This window comes from Sinocyclocheilus rhinocerous, unplaced genomic scaffold, assembly GCF_001515625.1.
Source record: "Sinocyclocheilus rhinocerous isolate Xijiao unplaced genomic scaffold, SAMN03320098_v1.1 scaffold2437, whole genome shotgun sequence".
Lineage (NCBI taxonomy): Eukaryota > Metazoa > Chordata > Actinopteri > Cypriniformes > Cyprinidae > Sinocyclocheilus > Sinocyclocheilus rhinocerous.
Window position 1 is genome coordinate 53,143 of NW_015638985.1, and position 20,217 is coordinate 73,359.

At 35.3% G+C, this 20,217-nt stretch overlaps 1 protein-coding gene across 2 annotated transcripts; it reads left to right on the top strand.

Moving 5' to 3' along the window:
- The first annotated feature begins 1,184 nt into the window (after positions 1 to 1,184).
- On the top strand, positions 1,185 to 18,098 carry LOC107750802 (ceramide synthase 2-like). 2 transcript variants are annotated; one of them, XM_016566321.1, is made up of 11 exons: positions 1,185 to 1,606; positions 6,902 to 7,075; positions 8,005 to 8,122; positions 8,384 to 8,502; positions 10,901 to 10,958; positions 12,171 to 12,221; positions 12,566 to 12,658; positions 13,789 to 13,917; positions 14,446 to 14,552; positions 14,855 to 15,008; positions 16,995 to 18,098. In XM_016566321.1, the coding sequence occupies exons 2-11, from the start codon at positions 6,903 to 6,905 to the stop codon at positions 17,145 to 17,147; spliced, it is 1,155 nt and encodes a 384-aa protein (XP_016421807.1). In that variant the 5' UTR covers positions 1,185 to 1,606; position 6,902; the 3' UTR covers positions 17,148 to 18,098. The 2 variants fall into 2 exon arrangements, with proteins under 2 accessions (XP_016421807.1, XP_016421809.1); XM_016566323.1 differs by lacking the exons at positions 1,185 to 1,606; positions 6,902 to 7,075 and adding an exon at positions 7,363 to 7,535.
- The last annotated feature ends 2,119 nt before the right edge of the window (positions 18,099 to 20,217 follow it).

Here is a 20,217-nt window from a genome sequence, read left to right on the forward strand (position 1 = left end):
CATTATTATTATTCTATTTATTTTCTTCAACTGTTGTTTCACAACCTGTCAATTACAAAAAAAAAAAATTTGAATAAAATTTTAAACAATTTTTGTGTTTTGTGTGAGATTACGGGAATGAATTTGTGTGTATTTTGGATATTTTCAGATGCATAAAAATTCAGATTAAGTATGACATATACTGTATATATAATTGTTACCAACTTACAGCAGAACATATTTTCACCCCTTATTTTTAACAACATCCTCTGTGTGTGCTAAAAGTCTTCATACTATTGGCTTTAACAAAGGCGAGTATGAACAGTTCTGCATCTTGATAGTGGCTTTATGAACTTCATCACAAATTATTTTAATAGACACTAAGTGTAAAACTGTTCTTGGTTTCCACTGCATTATATCCTGTGAATTTTAAAAATTAAAAGTTGTACTAAACTAAATTTTCTGTTTTATTAATCAGAGACATGCACAATGAAGACAATAATTATTTGAATGTGATGTACTCTTCTGGATTCAAAAATTCACAACAGACAAATGTATAAGAAAAAAAAATACATAAGTGTATATATATATATATATATACAGTGGGTACGGAAAGTATTCAGACCCCCTTAAATTTTTCACTCTTTGTTATATTGCAGCCATTTGCTAAAATCATTTAAGTTAATTTTTTTTCCTCATTAATGAATGCACAGCACCCCATATTGACAGAAAAACACAGTACATTGAGGAAAAAAAATTAACTTAAATGATTTTAGCAAATGGCTGCAATATAACAAAGAGTGAAAAATGTAAGGGGGTCTGAATACTTTCCGTACCCACTGTATATACACTGTATACTTAACCAGAAAAAAACACTCTTTAATTTTGTCATAACTAATATTAATTGCAGACCGTTCGTTCTGTTTTGGTGGCTAACAAATGTATCATGTTTTAAATAAGACTAAGCTACTCTATAATCTATGCAGTTATGGTTCTTCATGTACGCACTTCCAGATCAACTATCAACTGAGCAATTGAGAAGCATGAACGATCACTCCTATTATTTTACATCTGGCATTTACAGTCAAGCATCAGGGCTTCCTCAAAGGTTGCGTCATCCTTAACACGTCATAACACACATGCAGTTAAACGTCACCCTAAATATCATCTGCCCCGCCCTCGTGTTTTTTTTTTTTGGTCCTCCTCTTCACTCTTTCATTCGCCAATTTCGCCTGCCTCTGAACAACTCCCGGTAAAAGTACGTCTGGACACTTTCAACTCGGTTATGTGAGGAGAAAAGTGTTGAAAAAAGCATATAGTTTGAGCTGTGTGCATTCCTTATCGGTGGTAATATACCAAATATACGATTAAAACCAACAGTGAACGAAGCGGAGGAAAACACCCAAAAGTGGAAGAGTTTGAAAGTCAGTTTAACGCCAAACTTCCCTTGGCGTCCTATTACGGGGATTTAAGAAAACTATGCAGGCAGACTGGCTTATGGATTATGAAGAACGCACACAATTGTACAGATTGCCCTGAATAACTGCGAGAATACACCCACTTTCATGCACCTTTGCTAAATCCATCTCATCTGCTCGCACCCTTGTGTTTCGCACTACTGCTAAAAGTAAGTACCGTTATACGCAGCTGTGCTCGTTCCTGCATCGCTCTTTGTCGCTGTACTGTCATTTCCGTAAATGTATTTTCATTTATTCATATTTGTCGGATTTCTAACTTGCGGTTTTGTTTTAGCTCGATAGCCTCTTGAAGTCAGTTTGATGTGTACGGCCTATATTAGGGAGCGGCGAAATGGAAGTACACACTCAATTTCGTGGCGCGTGATGTTAAGTATGCATAGTTGTGACTACAACACGCCTACGAACAAATATCCGTCGTAACTTTTACCCTATGCTGTTCATGTAGCCTGAAATGCATCGGCAGTGGGGAAAGCAGACAATGTTTTTACTTTTGTGGTAAAGCTTGCTCGGGTAAAGCTTAGTGAGTCAGTGCAAAATTAGAGGATTAGTTTTTAAGTGCTACAGACTCCATGTCTGTGGCGAATCTTATTAGGCACGAATATTTTGCGATGTTGGACGTCGGCTGTTCACATAACTTACACGTTTGAATGTAAACCGTTATCGTGGACGTCTAACTGTTCATGCTTGTAAGCAGCGCATGTGTGTTTGATTTAACTTGTGATTGTCGTGGCGTCTCATACCACGCTATGACGTCACGAGACGTTATGACGTACGTAGGGTGTACGATGCATAAGATGTTATATTTTTTATAGATAAGCAGCATTTCTCTCGCTTTGTTTTTTATTTTACTGTTATCCTCTAATAATTTGTAAGTTATCTTTCACTGTACACTAAAAAATGATGTAGAAGCATTCTCACTGAGACATTGCTAGTAAGTTTCATAAAAAAATTACAATGAAACGGCAAGTAACACATGGAATTACACGAGAAATTTTGAAGTACAAAAACATAAGATAGATGTTATCTTCAACATAAGAAAGAAACTCATACAGGTTTGGAACGACATGAGGGTGAGTAAATGATGACAAAATTTTCATTTTTGTGTGAACTATCCCTTTAAATAAAATCTTTGGTTGTGTTCACTAAAAGATTTTCATGAATTCGTTTAGGTCATCTGGATATTTTACACTTATTGTTTTATGAATACTGCATAAAGGGACATAATACTCATTTGACATACTACTTTTTGGATACTGTAAAGTATGGAAGTACTATGGATATTTGGACACTGAAACGTCTATTTGTATTCAAATATGCATACTTTCTATGAATGAGTCATTGAATCATTCACTGAAATGATTCATTGACACTGTTGGCATGAAAACAAAATTCACCCTATATGTTTAATAAATGTATGTTAGGAAGGTTATTGTGAACAATTAATTTAGTCAATTTAAATTCTGGCCCTTTAGGCTCTCATTTATGTGCCTCGTCACAAAATCCAATCAACAACTGAAGCAACCCAACGTTTTTCTGTTTTGGTATTTTGTTACACCTGGATGTACATCACAGTATATGGAGGAAAAAATCTGTTGCTGCTTCAGTTTAATCTCGACTATACTGGATAAATGCACATGATGCTTATTTGATGTACTGCTGTTCGTGTATGGAAATTTAGTTGGAAATTGAAATCAAAATGTCATAATTAGATATTCTGGTGAAAATGACAGACTTCTCCATGATGATGTATGTAGGTCTTCTCCAATCATTCAGTCCGCTTAAATCCCACCCCCTGTTCTTTTGAGTGCAACGCCCACTTCTGAACAACCAATCAACACCTGCCCTACAGTTTTTTTTCTTATAATCCATTACACTGGATGTACATCCCAATATGGAAGAAAATGTCGCTACTTCCATTTCTTCGCGACTAAGCATCACTTTGCATTTTTCCCAAAATGACAACAAAGCTGATTTATCTTTTTTTCCTCCAAATTTGTCCCAGATATGAGTCACTGATTCATTCACGAACAAAAACACAACCAGAGCATTCCAGCTGCTTTTTATGGTTTGTGTATTTGCTAACCAAACAATTCTTCAAAGCTGAGTGTGACCGCAAACAAAAGCTGATGTTGCCAGACAGTCTTTAGTCTCAGTGTTCAAAGGCCATTTGTCTTATTTAATGCTTGGCAACTAATTAAGTCCTTTGAGAGACATTCTGCTATTACGAACTCACTAAAGTTTGTGAAATTGTTTATTAGTAGTTGTGGAGATTTAAAAAAAAACAATGTCTTGGATCGGCACTTGACCAATTGTTTCAGAGAATATTAATGATTCAGAAGGTACGTTTACCTTTATTTTGTCATTTATGATTCACTACTTGGTCAGCTTTCTACATTACTTGCACCACTTTTATATCATCATCTGTGTCAGGCATTTTATCAAACTTTATTGGCTCTTTGACATTGCTGATATATTCAGGCCTTGCTCAGATAACATTCTGACAGTTGGTATTATCAGAGTGCTTTTAGCTCTTCATTCACACAGAATGGCACGGAAAGGAAGAGAATCTGTCTCATTCTCTGGCCCGGCCGGCTCCAAGCAGTACTCATTACCACAGGTGACAGTACAGCCTTTCAGCCGCTGCCAGCCAATGACAGCGGCCATGATGTCATGCTGACCTCTCAGAATGACTCCATTGAGACAGAGCAGGCTTTAGTACAGCTGGAGGCCCATCCGCTCAAACCGTGTCACTGACAGCACGGCGATAAGGAGGGGCTTTCATTGAAAAGTCCTCTGCGTGTTTTCTTGGTCCCGTGTGAATGGTTCACCGATCTGTACCAGGGATGTGTGTATGTACCTCTCAGGAGAGCTCATCTCTTAAAGAAAGTTTGCTCTGAGACGATAGCTTTTATCAGTGGTTTTGAGCTCATATTTAGTTTCTGAGTAATGTGAACTAACAATATTGAGGGCGGACGACATGAGTGTTTACTAAAGGAATGGCAGCTTTGAATCCCTTAATGTGTTTGCTTGACTGTTTTGTAAGGCTTTATTGGCAATGTATTGTAAATATTGTATTTTAAACACTAGTAAGCTGCTTACATAGACAGCATTTTAAGGCGTCATTGGGTGTGTTAAAGGCTGTTCCAAACTTAATTATGCTGCTCTCTAAGCAATCCTGGTATGCAGTATTGAAGTATTGATAAAAAAATAATTCATTAATTTCCCATTCATTTTTCCTAGAAGATTTTAAAAAGTATTGGTTAAAGAGTTACAAGCCGTGAACCAAACCTGTTACAAGAATTTGAATTTGTTGAAAACATAGAAAGCACATTATAAAAGAGATTATCTGTCCAGCAGTAGCTAAAAAATTTAGTATTTTGCATGTATCATTTTCATTTAATAAATGGACATCATTATTATACATTATATTTTTTAGCGTATTATACTTGTTTTTTTCTCAACTTTTAACACCACTGCCCGATTTCATGTACACTACCATTCAAAAGTTTGGGGTCAGAATTATAATTTTTTTAAAGAAATATATACATTTAAAAAAAAAATCTAATTAATTACAGGGTGCTGTGTGTAAATAATCTAATTAATCGCAAACTAAATTTGGCTGTGAAAATACTCTCAAAAGATAATTTAAAGCTATTATTGTGTTAAATGTTTAGGCTACAACAGCCTAACATAAAGTATGGAATATATATATAAGATAATTTGAGAAACATCTCAGTATTTTTTGTTCATGCAATGAAAGTCACTGGTGACCAAAACAGCTTAGTTACCAACATTCTTCAAAATAACTTATTTTATGTTGTACAAAAGAAAGTTAGTCATTCAGGTTTGAAACAAAATGAGGGTGAGTAAATGATGACAGAATATATTTATTTATTTTGGTGAACTATTCCTTTAATGTTTTTTTAATAAATGAAATTATACTATAAAGAAGAAACTAAAACTACCAGCAGGTGGCGGTAAATGTTTTAATTTTTTTTGTCGATTCGTTCAAACAGCTGATTCATTCAGGTATTCAGTAAACTAAACACCGCTGTGTTGTTCGGAGACGCATGGAGATGGTCCTCACTGCAGAACACAAGATCCAGGGGGCGAGGTTGGGTCCAGATCCAACTCCTCCCACCTTACATATACCTAAACCTACCCGTCTCTACCCACTGATCCCTAAACCTACCCATCTCCACCTCTAAACCTGGTGCCAAACCTAAACGACCCCTGGATCTTTGTTCTGCAGTGAGGGGCTACTGGACGCACAACGTGGCTTTTTTGGTAATATTTTCGTTGGCAAAATTGAACAAAAACACAATATTGTGTTTAAAATATTGTAGCCATGCAAAGTTAAAATAGTTTAAACTTTTAGAAAACACATCGCAAATTTGTGGAGATTTATTCCTTTTCAGTGGGTCTCTTATGTTTTTAAATGCAATCTGCATGATGGGAGATTCAGCTCTTTGTATTAAGCAATGCATAAATACATGATGCTGTTTTGTTCATAATTGTTTATGCAATTTACGAAATTATATTTGATTTAGGCTATATAAGTTAATTTACACGTAATGCATGTTTTTTTTTAATATACATTTATTTCCTTGCATTGACAATTTAAATGTGCTGCATTATTTTGCTCATTGCGCCCTCCTGTGGCCTCGGGAAACAAGACAAAAGTTTCCTTAAAACCTATTTAATCTGCATACAAAACATTAGAAATTAGATATTTGTTTAATTTTTATTGTGTGTTTGACTGTCAAAACAAAAAACAATTGTTTGTTGTTTGTCTCAATAAATAGTGTGATATCGCTTATCATATAATATAAATATGAGACAAAAACTCATACAGGGGTATTTTTTTTGCCCCAATATCTTGAATTTTAGGTCATAACTGCATTTATGGAGTTGTTCATCATATTTGTCAACAGTCAACTATATGAAATATGAGATGACGTACAGGTCTGAGGACGGGGCCAGTGCGTTAACTGCGTTAAAATATTTTAATCGTGTTATTTTTTTAAGTTAACGCGTTAAACTGACAGCCCTAATATATATATGTATGTATGTATGTTGTAGCCATTTAAGAAAGTGTATTTTTATTTTATATTATTTATGTTTAAAAATTATTTGTTTGTGTTTTGTTTAGTTCAATTTGTTAAGAAATTTGTATAACATGCTTCCGCGGCCAAAACAATATATATGTATGTATGTATATATATGTGTGTGTGTGTGTGTGTGTATATATATGTAAATTTTCTATAATCCTTTAGATTTTTTTTTTTTTAAAGATTTTTTTATCATTAAAAAAACACTTTAAGTTATCATTAAAAGTCAAAGAAAAAAAGTTAAGCAGCTCACACTTGCAAAAGCCCCATGAGGTCTTCTTTAGTAGTCTTTAAAATATCTAAATATGTCGTAATTTTTTCATCCTGCATCAGGATGTTGTCTAGGCTGAGCGAGTGGTTCTGGAACGAGAGGCTGTGGTTTCCAGAAGGACTGGGTTGGGCTGACCTGGAGGATCGTGACGGTCTCACCTACTCCAAGGCATCCGACCTCTGGGTGACCCTGCCCATCGCCCTCGCCTTCCTCATCATACGACAGATCTTTGAGAGGTCAGCATGAAACCTACTGATCATATTAGCTCATTAGTGTTTTATGTGGTTATCACCAATGTAAATATATATGTGTGTGTGTGTGTATATATATGTAAATTTTCTATAATCCTTTAGATTTTTTTTTTTTTTAAAGATTTTTTTATCATTAAAAAAACACTTTAAGTTATCATTAAAAGTCAAAGAAAACAAGTTAAGCAGCTCACACTTGCAAAAGCCCCATGAGGTCTTCTTTAGTAGTCTTTAAAATATCTAAATATGTCGTAATTTTTTCATCCTGCATCAGGATGTTGTCTAGGCTGAGCGAGTGGTTCTGGAACGAGAGGCTGTGGTTTCCAGAAGGACTGGGTTGGGCTGACCTGGAGGATCGTGACGGTCTCACCTACTCCAAGGCATCCGACCTCTGGGTGACCCTGCCCATCGCCCTCGCCTTCCTCATCATACGACAGATCTTTGAGAGGTCAGCATGAAACCTACTGATCATATTAGCTCATTAGTGTTTTATGTGGTTATCACCAATGTAATATTGTATTTGCAACATATGGTTTATGCAACAGACTTTTTATCAGAAGTGTACATATTAACACGTGCTGTTCATCTAGTGAGAAAGCTGTTTAAAAAAAAAAATGTCTGTCACGTTCAGTGGCCGTTTTCATTTGAATTTAAGAACATAGAAAGCACAGTAGTGTAATATGGAGTGAACAAAACGTACTGTATTGTATACATGAGCTCAGAAGGAGGATATTTGATGTAATTTTATCTGTCTGGAACTATCCAATAATCAATCTGAATTACGTTTTACATTTGTAAGTGCTCTAGCATTTCAAAAACTTTGAATGATTGATGTTTTAAATATGGTTAGCATTGATGCAGTGTTGTCAGTTTTCCAACTCAAGTGTTGAAAGTTTAATACTGTTTTTCAAATTTAGGACGGTGGCCATTCAACTGGCCGCAGCTTTGGGCGTAAAGGAGAAAGTCAGAGTGCAAGCGGCGCACAACCTCACGCTGGAGTCGTACTTCAGAATCACAAGTAAAAATCCCAAACAGGTACTACACTGCCAAACTCATTAGTACAGTTAAACCCTTTACTTTTTGTATGTTTCCTCATTTATAAGCTGCTTTAGATTCATGCATCTGTATTGTGAATGTAAATGTATGCAGCAAGTTTTTGCTATCTTTTTGTGTATATGTACACACATTTTCAACGCTGAATTGTTTCAGTCCGCTCGTGAGCGACATATGTATCTCATACCCTTAAAATCATGTCTCGCCATTAAATGACCCTTCATGTTCTCTGTTACTCTTCAGAGCGAAATCGAGAGTTTAGGTAAAAAGACCGGGTACTCAGAAAGTCAGATCCACAGATGGTTCAGGCGACGAAGGAATGAAGAGCGACCCAACAAGCTGAAGAAGTTCAGAGAGGCCAGGTACAGAACAATACACACAGACTATTTGAACCCCATTTCCATCCTTTCATAAATGGCCATAAAATCCACCATGCTGTGTATTTTATTAGCTTGCTTAATGTCATGAACATTATAAAATGATTAAGTAACAATTCTCACTGATAATCTGAGTATTGAGTGGTACGACATGCAATTATAATACACGAAATTCACAGTAAAACAGAAAAAACACATACATTTTCCATTAGGTGGTAGGAAGGCTATTGCACACAGGAGAAACGGTATGTGGTATTAATAAACAAAATTTGGCTAATGTACCCATGTATTTTACTAACTGTGGGTTGGTCCTTTAATGTCTTGTCCTTGACATTTCAACATTTATTTGTCTTGTGCTTTAGAACCACATCCAACACACGTAATTAAAGGAATGCACAGGGTTCAATACAGAGTTAAGATTAATCCAAAGCATTTGGGGTAATGTTGATTACCTTAAAATAGTTAGTAATAGTAATAGAATTACCTTAAAATCAGGCCATCCAAGATGTAGGTGAGTTTGTTCTGAGTATTGAGTGGTACGACATGCAATTATAATACACGAAATTCACTGTAAAACAGAAAAAACATACATTTTCCATTAGGTGGTAGGAAGGCTATTGCACACAGGAGAAACGGTATGTGGTATTAATAAACAAAATTTGGCTAATGTACCCATGTATTTTACTAACTGTGGGTTGGTCCTTTAATGTCTTGTCCTTGACATTTCAACATTTATTTGTCTTGTGCTTTAGAACCACATCCAACACACGTAATTAAAGGAATGCACAGGGTTCAATACAGAGTTAAGATTAATCCAAAGCATTTGGGGTAATGTTGATTACCTTAAAATAGTTAGTAATAGTAATAGAATTACCTTAAAATCAGGCCATCCAAGATGTAGATGAGTTTGTTTCTTCATGAGAAGATTTGAGAAATTTAGCATTACTTCACTTGCTCACCAGTGGATCCTCTGCAGTGAATGGGTGCCGTCAGAATGAGAGTCCAAACAGCTGATAAAAACAAGATTATAATCCACACCACTCCAGTCCACCAATTGTGATGAGAAGAGCTGTATGTTTGTACGAAACAAACCCATCATTAAGATTTAACTTAACCATCACTTCTTGCCAAAACACAGTCCATAATCCATAATAACGCTTTCTCCAGTGAAAAGGTCCATCCTCTTGGCCTCTCCTATCAAAATCCACCTGTTTTGGACTGTTTTAGTTTGTAAACAGTGCTTGATCTGGTGAAAGCAATAGTATAGATTAAGGACTTGTATTTTAGCTGGAAACAATGGTTTGAAGTTAAAAATGTCCTAAAGACAGATTTGTTATTTTTTATTTTTTTGTAAGCATGCAGTTTTTCACTTCACAAGATGGTAATTGATGGACTGGAGTCGTGTGGATTACTTGTGAATTATTGTGATGTTTTTATCAGCTGTTTGAACTCTCATTCTGACGGCACCCATTCACTGCAAAGGATCCACTGGTGAGCAAGTGATGTAATGCTAAATTTCTTCAAATCTGTTCTGATGAAGAAATATACTCATCTACATCTTGGATGGCTCGAGGGTGAGTAAATCATTTTTATTCATTTCATTTTGAAAAATTGCCAATAAAATAACTCTGCTGAGCAGCAAACGTTACAATCAGTTTTTGAAGAATAGTTCTTGATATTATACTTGTCAACCTAAGACTAAAGTGATATTGATTACTAACCTTGTCTGTGCAAAGTTTTATTGTGCGTATCTTTTTCCTGTCATGACCATGTAAAGCTTTTTACATTCGTACTACTGAATAGCTAGAAATCCATGCACCTACAACACAAATTATATTTTAGACAAACTTAAAGTTCAAATGTAATTCATGTTGGCGCTTTAACATAAATAAAAGCTTCATATTTCTAAAGTGCATTACTTGTTAGTGCACAATTTAACTGCATCTTTTATTGTCTGTGGTAATGTACATTATGCCACAAATGCTTGTCGATAGTGCTTAACTTGTATTGAGCCTGGAACATCCTTTAAATTAGTTTGTTATCATGCCGTCTCCAGCTGTCAGTCACAACAGTAGGTTGTAGATGCTTTAAATACAGTTGTAGGGGCTGTTGGTCGTGATGTGGGCTTGTAATAGTAGTATTTGTATTGTGAGTGGACTGTATCAGTGTTGTTTTGCCGCCTTTTTGTACATTTTGTCACTATGTAGCAACTGTAGACCCTTAAATTGAATGGCTGGTGATCAAGTAATGTTTTTGATCTATTAATCTGAAAAAATGCTGTCATTTGTTCTTATGAGAGATGCTTGGCTTTGTATATTATGTTGCTGATAATGTATTTGCTTCTGGATATTATTTGCTGAAATGAATATGCATTTTCTTACAGTTGGAGATTTACCTTTTACCTTCTTGCTTTCATTGCTGGCCTTGCTGCACTTATTGATGTGAGTATTAAACATGCTTCCCTTTTCCTCCCTTTTTGGCCATTTTGAGTTTATTGGCATAAACCAGAACCTACTTTTTGTAATATATGTTTATTTCCTATAATATCGGCCTCATTAATCAGCTGATGTGTAGTTATTATGAAACATTTTCCTCTTGGCTGGTTGATCCAAGTGTCATTTCCAAAAACTGTTGTTATTTTTGTCCAGGGATAATGCACATTTTTGTTTTCAAATGTTTGATGGCATTTTGGGTAAATATTGTTTAGTTTACACAATTTTTACTCGCCATTTTGAGTTTATTGGCATAAACCAGAACCTACTTTGTTTTGTAATATATGTTTATTTCCTATAATATCGGCCTCGTTAATCAGCTGATGTGTAGTTATTATGAAACATTTTCCTCTTGGCTGGTTGATCCAAGTGTCATTTCCAAAAACTGTTGTTATTTTTGTCCAGGGATAATGCACATTTTTGTTTTCAAATGTTTGATGGCATTTTGGGTAAATATTGTTTAGTTTACACAATTTTTACTCCGAATTCACTCAGATATTTGAAGAGTTCCCATTTGTATCCCTAAATTTTATTTCAACAATATTATGAACACCTTATTTTCTAAAATCTCATATTCATGTACATTCACTATTGATACAAAATTGGACAAACCTACTTATTCTTTTATTAATATTTTCTACATTTTTAGAATAATAGTCAAGTCATCAAAATAGCACATGGGAGTTATGTGCAAACAAAAATCAAACACAAAAAGAACATTTCGAAGAGAAATTCTGAAAGCATACATGGGGACAAATGATCTTTGTCTACAAAACTAATTTCAAGAATTTAAGGAAAGGCCTTCATGAGAACCAAAAATATTAAATCTAGTGTCTCTAAATGTTTGATTTATCCATTTTAGAGTTTTATTCCAAGGTAAATTTCAACTCGTTATTCCCCATGACAGCCAATAGCTGGCATGGCGTTAAAACACCAACCAACCAAGCAAATGTTTGACTTGTGCTTTATATCTACCATTATATGATCTATCAGCCAACCTGCTCTCTAAATTCTGGCATCAGCTGTTCAAATACCCATACTGGTGGACCACAACCCCTCCTGTAATGTCATACTTGTGACCTGCAGCGCTTTTGTTGAGATGAAATATGAGAGCACTTTTGTCTTGGCTCATATTGTCTTCATATTGTTTGTGTTGTGCAGAAACCTTGGCTCTACAAAATGAAGGAGATGTGGGCAGGGTTTCCAATGCTGGTGCGTTCACTTCTTCTATTGATTGTGGGTGTAAAATGTGTCTGCACAACCTTGTCTAAATCTGAAATGGTCTTTCAGTGAACTTTGGTATTGCTAAGCTTATGTAAATATGTTTTAACAAGGAGGATCGTAGAAATTTGAATTTTACATGAGAAATATGCAAACTGATGCCACAGTACCTTTCCTTAAAGCTTCAGGTCATATACAGCAGAATAAATCAGCTGTAGAAACGTTTGTCATTTGTAAAACCCACTGTCTTTTAACCACATCGCTGTTCTGTTGTTAGTGATACTGAAATGTCATCTTTCAAAATATTTTATGAATTTATTTGTTTCTCTCTCTAGCCGCTGCTGCCTTCTCAGTACTGGTACTACATGATTGAACTAGGCTTTTACATGTCCCTCCTCTTCAGCGTCGCATCAGACATCAAGCGAAAAGTGAGTGAGCCAAAGACTTTAAACTTAAAACCCTACCTACACTTCAGTCTTTTTCATAGAAATACCCACTATCGTTTTTAGTATTAGTATCACAAGGACTTCCGAGATGTCCAGCTTGGATGTGGAGTGTTACCTGCTGCGTTTGTGTGTGTGCGCATTTGAGGATGGTTAATCATCAGTGGAAAATCTCTTATCTCACAGAGCCCTTTGATAATAGCATTAATTTGGATTTTTGTATAGTCTGTTTCCAGCACAGAGAGAACACTAGCCATTCCACAAAGCATTAGTGAACAGTAAAAGTACAGCAGGATTAGATTTATCAGCGGTTTTACATTAATTGTCCAATGATTTATTATAAGCTGGTTTGCTGGTGTTTGCTTCTCTGTTGGCAGATTTTAGACACTTTTCAGACCAGCTTGGCAAAACCATTTTACACCAGCTAAAACCAACTTGGGCTAGCTTAAACAGTTTATCTTTCAAATCAGTCTCATGTTTGGGGCTATTCATTGAACTTCTAGCCAACCTGGCAAATAAAGCTTCATAACTGAGCTGAATGAAGATGATGCATCAATGTTCATTCTTTCTAAAGTTTGAGGGAACATTTGAGAGCCCAATAAGATGATATGTCTACACAAAACCAATTTACATTTGGGTTGTGCATCAAATCAAGCTTTATCCAACATGAAAAAAATCACTTGCCTGAGATGATAAAATCCAACGGATCGAATGTCACCTGGTGGTATTTTCACAAACTGAATTTTAATAGGTCATCTATTTTAAGTGATGGTTCGATTAATCAGTCACCTAGTCTATTGTGCTCATCCTGAACTTTGAGTCTAAAACTTCGGCAATATCATACTAATGTTCTCTAACAGAATATGTGAAATCCCCTAAATTATGTATTTCTGATCAAATAAATGCAGCCTTGGTGAGCACAAGAGACTTCTTTCCTAAACATGAAAATCTTACCGACCCCAAACTTTTGATTGACAGTGTACCATATTACTGAAGAATTACCATATTTATGTTATTAACATGGTACTTCTAATAAACCATGGCAGTACTAAGTCCATAACCATTGCGTTATTTTGTTGGGAAGATCATATTTTCTCTCGTTCTCTTTCCTTCAGGACTTTAAAGAACAAATAGTGCACCATGTTGCCACCATCCTGCTGATTAGTTTCTCCTGGTGTGTGAACTACATCAGAGCAGGAACCCTCATTATGCTGGTGCACGACGCCTCCGACTATCTGCTGGAGGTAAGGGAACATTAGTGTAGAGACTGTGTCCCTGGAGCTTTGACTTTGTTACACTTCAATACAGAGAGAAAATGTTTTTCAAACATTTGCATTATCTTATTTGCAACATGCGTATGTTAAGTGAAAGCCACACATCAGATTGTTTAATAGAGTGTTATAGTGAACGAGTGTTTCGCAGACATACTTTGCGATTGTAATATATTCTCCTCAATTTCTATGAACAAATAATTTTATCACATGGGTCTTGTTTACACATTTGGCTTTTGTGACAGCCACATCCAGATGATACACACTCATAGTTCTGTCCATTACATGATATTAATAATTGTAAGCCAAATGTTGTTTATTAAAAAAATATTTTCCTTGGCTGTTATCGAGCTTCATGTGCTTGTAAAGTTATATCGCACTTGTAAATGGCTAAATTAATTCAGTCAGGGTTATTAATGCTGCTGTGAAACACTGCCTCCTAGTGGTGCTTTTTGTGCTAGAGTCACAGACATAATGTCCCATCTCTGTCTGTCCCAACAGTCTGCCAAAATGTTTAACTACGCCGGCTGGAGAAAAGCGTGCAACTACATATTCATCGTATTTGCTGTCATCTTCATCATCACCAGACTCATCATCTTCCCATTTTGGTGAGTTGGCTAATTTTCTATTTTGATCCCAAGGTTTATAATTAAACCTATAAATCATGCATTTCTCTTGACCCACTTTCTGTATTTGTCAAGAGATATCAAATGATTTGCTTCTATAATATCAAATGAAAGCTCTATAAATAGGAATTCGTGCCTGTCTCAAAGTTTGGTTGAAATGTCACACTTTTTAATAATTCTATAAACCTTTGCGAAATGAACTCCAGATGCCTTTTTTTTCCCTTCATTGCTAGGTACATGTCAGATGTTAAACTCTCACTTTCTCTCTTTTCCGTGTCTCTCAGGATTTTGCATTGTACTTGGGTGTATCCGGTGACCGTTTATCCTCCGTTCTTTGGATATTACTTCTTTAATGGGCTGCTGTTTGTGCTGCAGTGTCTGCACATCTTCTGGGCCGTGCTCATTCTGCGTATGGCCATCAAATTCTTGCCAGGCAATGTAAGTTATCCAGCACAGACTGGACTACTTTGGATATTATATTTTGGCAATTTATGCACTATAGTTCTGTAAAAGTGACAGCTTGTTTCAAATCGAGAAGATAAAAATATCCTCCCAAAAATCCCATAAATTTACATTTTCCTCTTAAAATTATATATATATATAAAATGCTAACATTATCTATCATGTACATGTGTAATCTTCTATCATGTACATACACAAATGTTCAAACATTTGGGGTCACTGTTCTTTATGAAATTAATATTTTTATTCAGCAAGGATGCATTTAATTGATCAAAAGTGACTGTAAAGACATTTATTATGTTACAACCAATTTCCTTTTAAAATAAATGTGTTCTTTTGAACTTTCTATCCATCAAAGAATCTTAATTTACACACATATTTCTACAAAAACTGTTTACAGTATTAATAAATATTGTCTCTTGAGCAGCAAATCAGCATATTAGAATGATTTTTGAATGATCACATGACACTGAAGACTGGAGTAATGATGCTGAAAATTCAGCTTTACCATCACGGGAATAAATTACAGTGTAAGATATATAAAAATAAAAACATTTTAAATAGTAATAATATTTCACAATATTACTGTTTTTACTGTATTTTTTTGATCAAATAAATGCAGCTTTGGGGAACATAAGAGAATTCTACAGTGTAAAATATATTAAAATAAAAACATTATTTTAAATAGTAATAATATTTTACAATATTACTGTTTTTACTGTATTTTTTTGATCAAATAAATGCAGCTTTGGGGAACATAAGAGAATTCCTTAAAGGGATAGTTCACCCAAAAATGAAAATTCTGTCATTAATTACTCGCCCTCATGTCGTTCTAAACCCATAAGACCTCCATTCATCTTCGGAACACAAATTAAGATATTTTTGATGAATTCTGAGAGCTCTCTGACCCTCCCATAGACAGCAAGGTTGCTACCACGACGCAAAAAAAACAAAAATAACGACTTTATTCAACAATTCGTCTTCTCCGCGTCACCCTAGCGTCATTTTGGAGAGTATCCACTGAATGTAAACAGCATATGCTATTCTGTGTCAGCTGCGTCACACGGATACGTTGTTTTCGTTCAAATCAAAGCGTAAACAATGTAGAAAATCTATCCGCTTGACGCAGCTGACACAGAACAGCATACGCTGTTTACGTTCAGTGGATACTCTCCAAAATGGCACTAGGGTGACGCGGAAAAGACGAATTGTTGAATAGAGTGGGGTTTTTTTTGTGTTTTTTTTGTTTTTTGCGTACAAAAATTATTCTCGTACCTTCGTAAAATTACGGTTGAACCCCTGATGTCACATGGATTATTTTACCGATCTCCTTGCTACGTTATTACATTGCTGTCTATTGGAGGGTCAGAAAGCTCTCAGAATTCATCAAAAATATCTTAATTTGTGTTCCGAACGTCTTACGGGTTTAGAACGACATGAGGGCGAGTAATTAATGACAGAATTTAAATTTTTGGGTGAACTATCCCTTTAAGAAACATAAAAAAAAAATCTTAACAACCCCAAAAGTTTCTATATATGGTAACATCTCAACAAAAATATGTTTTAGTATTTCACTCTCAAAATCTCAAATGCAGTTTTTTTTTTCACATATGGAAAAACAAACAAACAAAAGAAGATATTTAGCAGATTGTCCAAGCTGCTGGTCTCCGTGCAATGAAAGTAAATTGTGACCATCGCTATTTCTGGTTTCCATCCAATTAATTCTACGAAGCAGTGCAGTTTGGTCATTCTTCAGAATTTCTCCTTTTGTGTTCCACACAAGAAAGAAGTTCTGTTAGTTTGAACTACATGAGTGTAGTGTAAGTAAATGATGACACAACCTTCATTTTTGTGTGAACTACCCTTTGAAGTGATTCAGGCAGAAATAATTGCATAAAATTGTAGGAAATATGAATTGCAAGGATTTGAAAGCTTCATCACAGCTCATTTGTCATGCCACAGAATATTGTGGAGGACGAGAGGAGTGACCGAGAAGAAACAGACACGGAGGACGATGAGGAAGAACAGGAGGACAGGAAAGCGCCAATGAAAAATGGACCAGTGCAGAACGGCCACTCTCCTCTAAACAACAACCATCACCGCAAGACCGAGTGATACTAGCAGAGACGAGAGAGGAGGTACAACACTCTCCTTCTGGTACACACGGACGAGACCAACAAATTAACGCCAGGGGTGTTTGATGGATTGAAAAGGCCCAGAGCAAACACACACTCACAATACATGTAGATATATATATATATATATATGATACTAATTTTTGGAAACCGACATACTTTGAAAAGGAGGAAAGATGTAACTTCTTTCCCCTTGCAAACTATTTAAAACACTATTAATAGGCACTGTATCATTAAATAACCCTTTTGTTTGTTCACGGTCTTGTCTAATGTTAGTGAATCCAATGTTCACTTGCTTTACTGGAAATATTTCCTCTAGTTTATTAGGTGTTTAGTGCCTTATTAGTACAAAGTTGTACTGACGTTCATAGTTTTCATTTCCTTTTTGTCTTTTGGGCATCACACACACACACACTGTTATCCTCCCTGTACTTGTCAGTAATACGTTTTTGCATGTTTTGTCTGGTCAACTGTCAAATTTCCAAGAATCCCTCAGTATTTGACTTCTGAAGTTGCCGGAAACTGACTGGAAGTTTTTGTTTTGTGTCACCCATTTGTTCACTATATAATAACAATCTCACCAAGTGACCTTCACACACCTGCTTTACTTAGAAAACTTGATCTTTCCCCAATCCAGTTGCACTAATAAACATTACTGACCCAGTCTTGCAACACTACCACTTTACAAAGACTCTAAAGATTTGTGTTGCCATGATATCCCGTCCCAAAGGAGCTAAATCGGTGTGCTGCTTTTTGCATTTAACATTTGTCTGTTGCGTTTGTAACGAAGCAACAAATGTGTTTGTGAAAGAATCTCATATCTAATATTTGTGTTGGTCGGCGTGTGTCCTGTAATACATTTCTGTTAAAAATGCATTCTTAAATATATTAGTTACAGTTATTTTAAAGTGGGTTTTTTTTTTAGCATTCTTTTTTTTTCTGGTTTTTCTTTTAATTTCCAAGAATCCCTCAGTATTTGAGTTCTGAAGTTGCCGGAAACTGACTGGAAGTTTTTGTTTTGTGTCACCCATTTGTTCACTATATAATAGCAATCTCACCAAGTGACCTTCACACACCTGCTTTACTTAGAAAACTTGATCTTTCCCCAATCCAGTTGCACTAATAAACATTACTGACCCAGTCTTGCAACACTACCACTTTACAAAGACTCTAAAGATTTGTGTTGCCATGATATCCCGTCCCAAAGGAGCTAAATCAGTGTGCTGCTTTTTGCATTTAACATTTGTCTGTTGCGTTTGTAACGAAGCAACAAATGTGTTTGTGAAAGAATCTCATATCTAATATTTGTGTTGGTCGGCGTGTGTCCTGTAATACATTTCTGTTAAAAATGCATTCTTAAATATATTAGTTACAGTTATTTTAAAGTGGTTTTTTTTTTTTAGCATTCTTTTTTTTTCTGGTTTTTCATTTAAGATTATTTTTATTTAAGGTCCAGATATTTTCAGCAAACCTGATAAGCTGATAATTTATGCAGTATGTGGAAAATGAATTTGTAAAAAGCAAAAACAAAGTACTTGGCAGGAGAACCTGTAGTTAGTGTTTTTCTCTTCCGTTTATATGATGAATAATTACAATAACAAGTCAGTATTGAGTGCTGGATGCACTTTGTAACTCTCCGTCTAATGTAAAATGCATTATAATGATTGTGTTGTTAGCAAACTGTTTGACATAATTGAAACTCTGGCTTGCATTTGTGGCATTTATAGGAAATGGATTCCATAGTTTTCAAAAAAAGTTATGGAAATGATCCAATATGTCCTCTAGTATGTACTGTTTGCCCAGTGTCTGCTGCTTTACATGAGATCATGTTAAACCTTGAAGGCACAGTTCACCCTAAAATGAACATTGTCATTATTTACTCACCATCATTTTGCTCCAAAACCTGACTTTTCTTCTGTGGACAACAAAAGAAACTTGGGCAGGACGCCATTGACTTCAATTGTATGGACAAAATAGTTCATCATTTATGTTTGCAGAACAAAGTTTTTGAATGACATGAGGATGAATAAATGATGTTCATTTTTGGGTGAACTATCCTTTTAAGTGTCATATTCAATTCCACATGATCTCTTGTTACAATTTAAGCAACGGGTTAACAAATTGTGGTCCAGTATTACTTTTGTTAATATATGAAAGTCAGTGTCAATACAGGTGCTCAGCATTTAATGCATTTTTGCTAGTGGAATGGGACATCTAGATTGACTTTACAAAGTTATTTTAAGTTTCCAAATGTTGTCACAAGTGCCTTATTTGTAAATGTATATCTGTGTCATTTCCATGTGTGCTTGTTGTCCTTGTGTTCCTGACCTCAGCGCCTTTAGATTTTAAGCTGAAGCATCCTCATCTCTCTCACTCCTTCTCTGTTTACATCCATTCAACTTCATCTCTCCTCGCGGCCCGGTGCCAAGACCAATCCTTCCCCTTCACCGCGTCCTGCCGACTGTGGGTCCACCGCATAAACAAACAATTTGATCAGTGTCCCAACTGCCAGTGTTTTATGTTGTATTTTGTATCATCATTATTCAATGATGAAAGATAAAGATTCTTGTGGATGACAGAGTACTTTGTCTGCTTGTTTTTTTTTTGTAGTTTATATTTGTGCTCAAAGCTGCATTTAAAATACAGTAAAAACGGTAAAATTCTGAAATAGTATTACAATTTCAAATAACTTTGTAATTTTGTCATTTATTCCTGTGATGACAAAACTAAATTTTTTGCAGTTACTTCAGTCTTCAGTGTCACATGATCCTTCAGAAATCATTCGAATATGCTAAACGGTGTTGAAAAGTTGTGCCGTTTATTCGTTTTGGGGAAAGAGTGGTCTTTTTTTTTTAAATATATTTAATGTCACTTTTGATTGATTGAAAGTGTCTTTGTTGAATAGAAGTATTAGTTCCTTTTATTAAAAAATAAATAAATTCTGACCCCCAAACTGTAGTTCATGCAGATCCTGCAGATAGTAAACTTTTAGTCCTTGTAATTGAGCACAAATGCCAAAAAGATTCTTACAAAAAAAAAAAAAAAAAAAA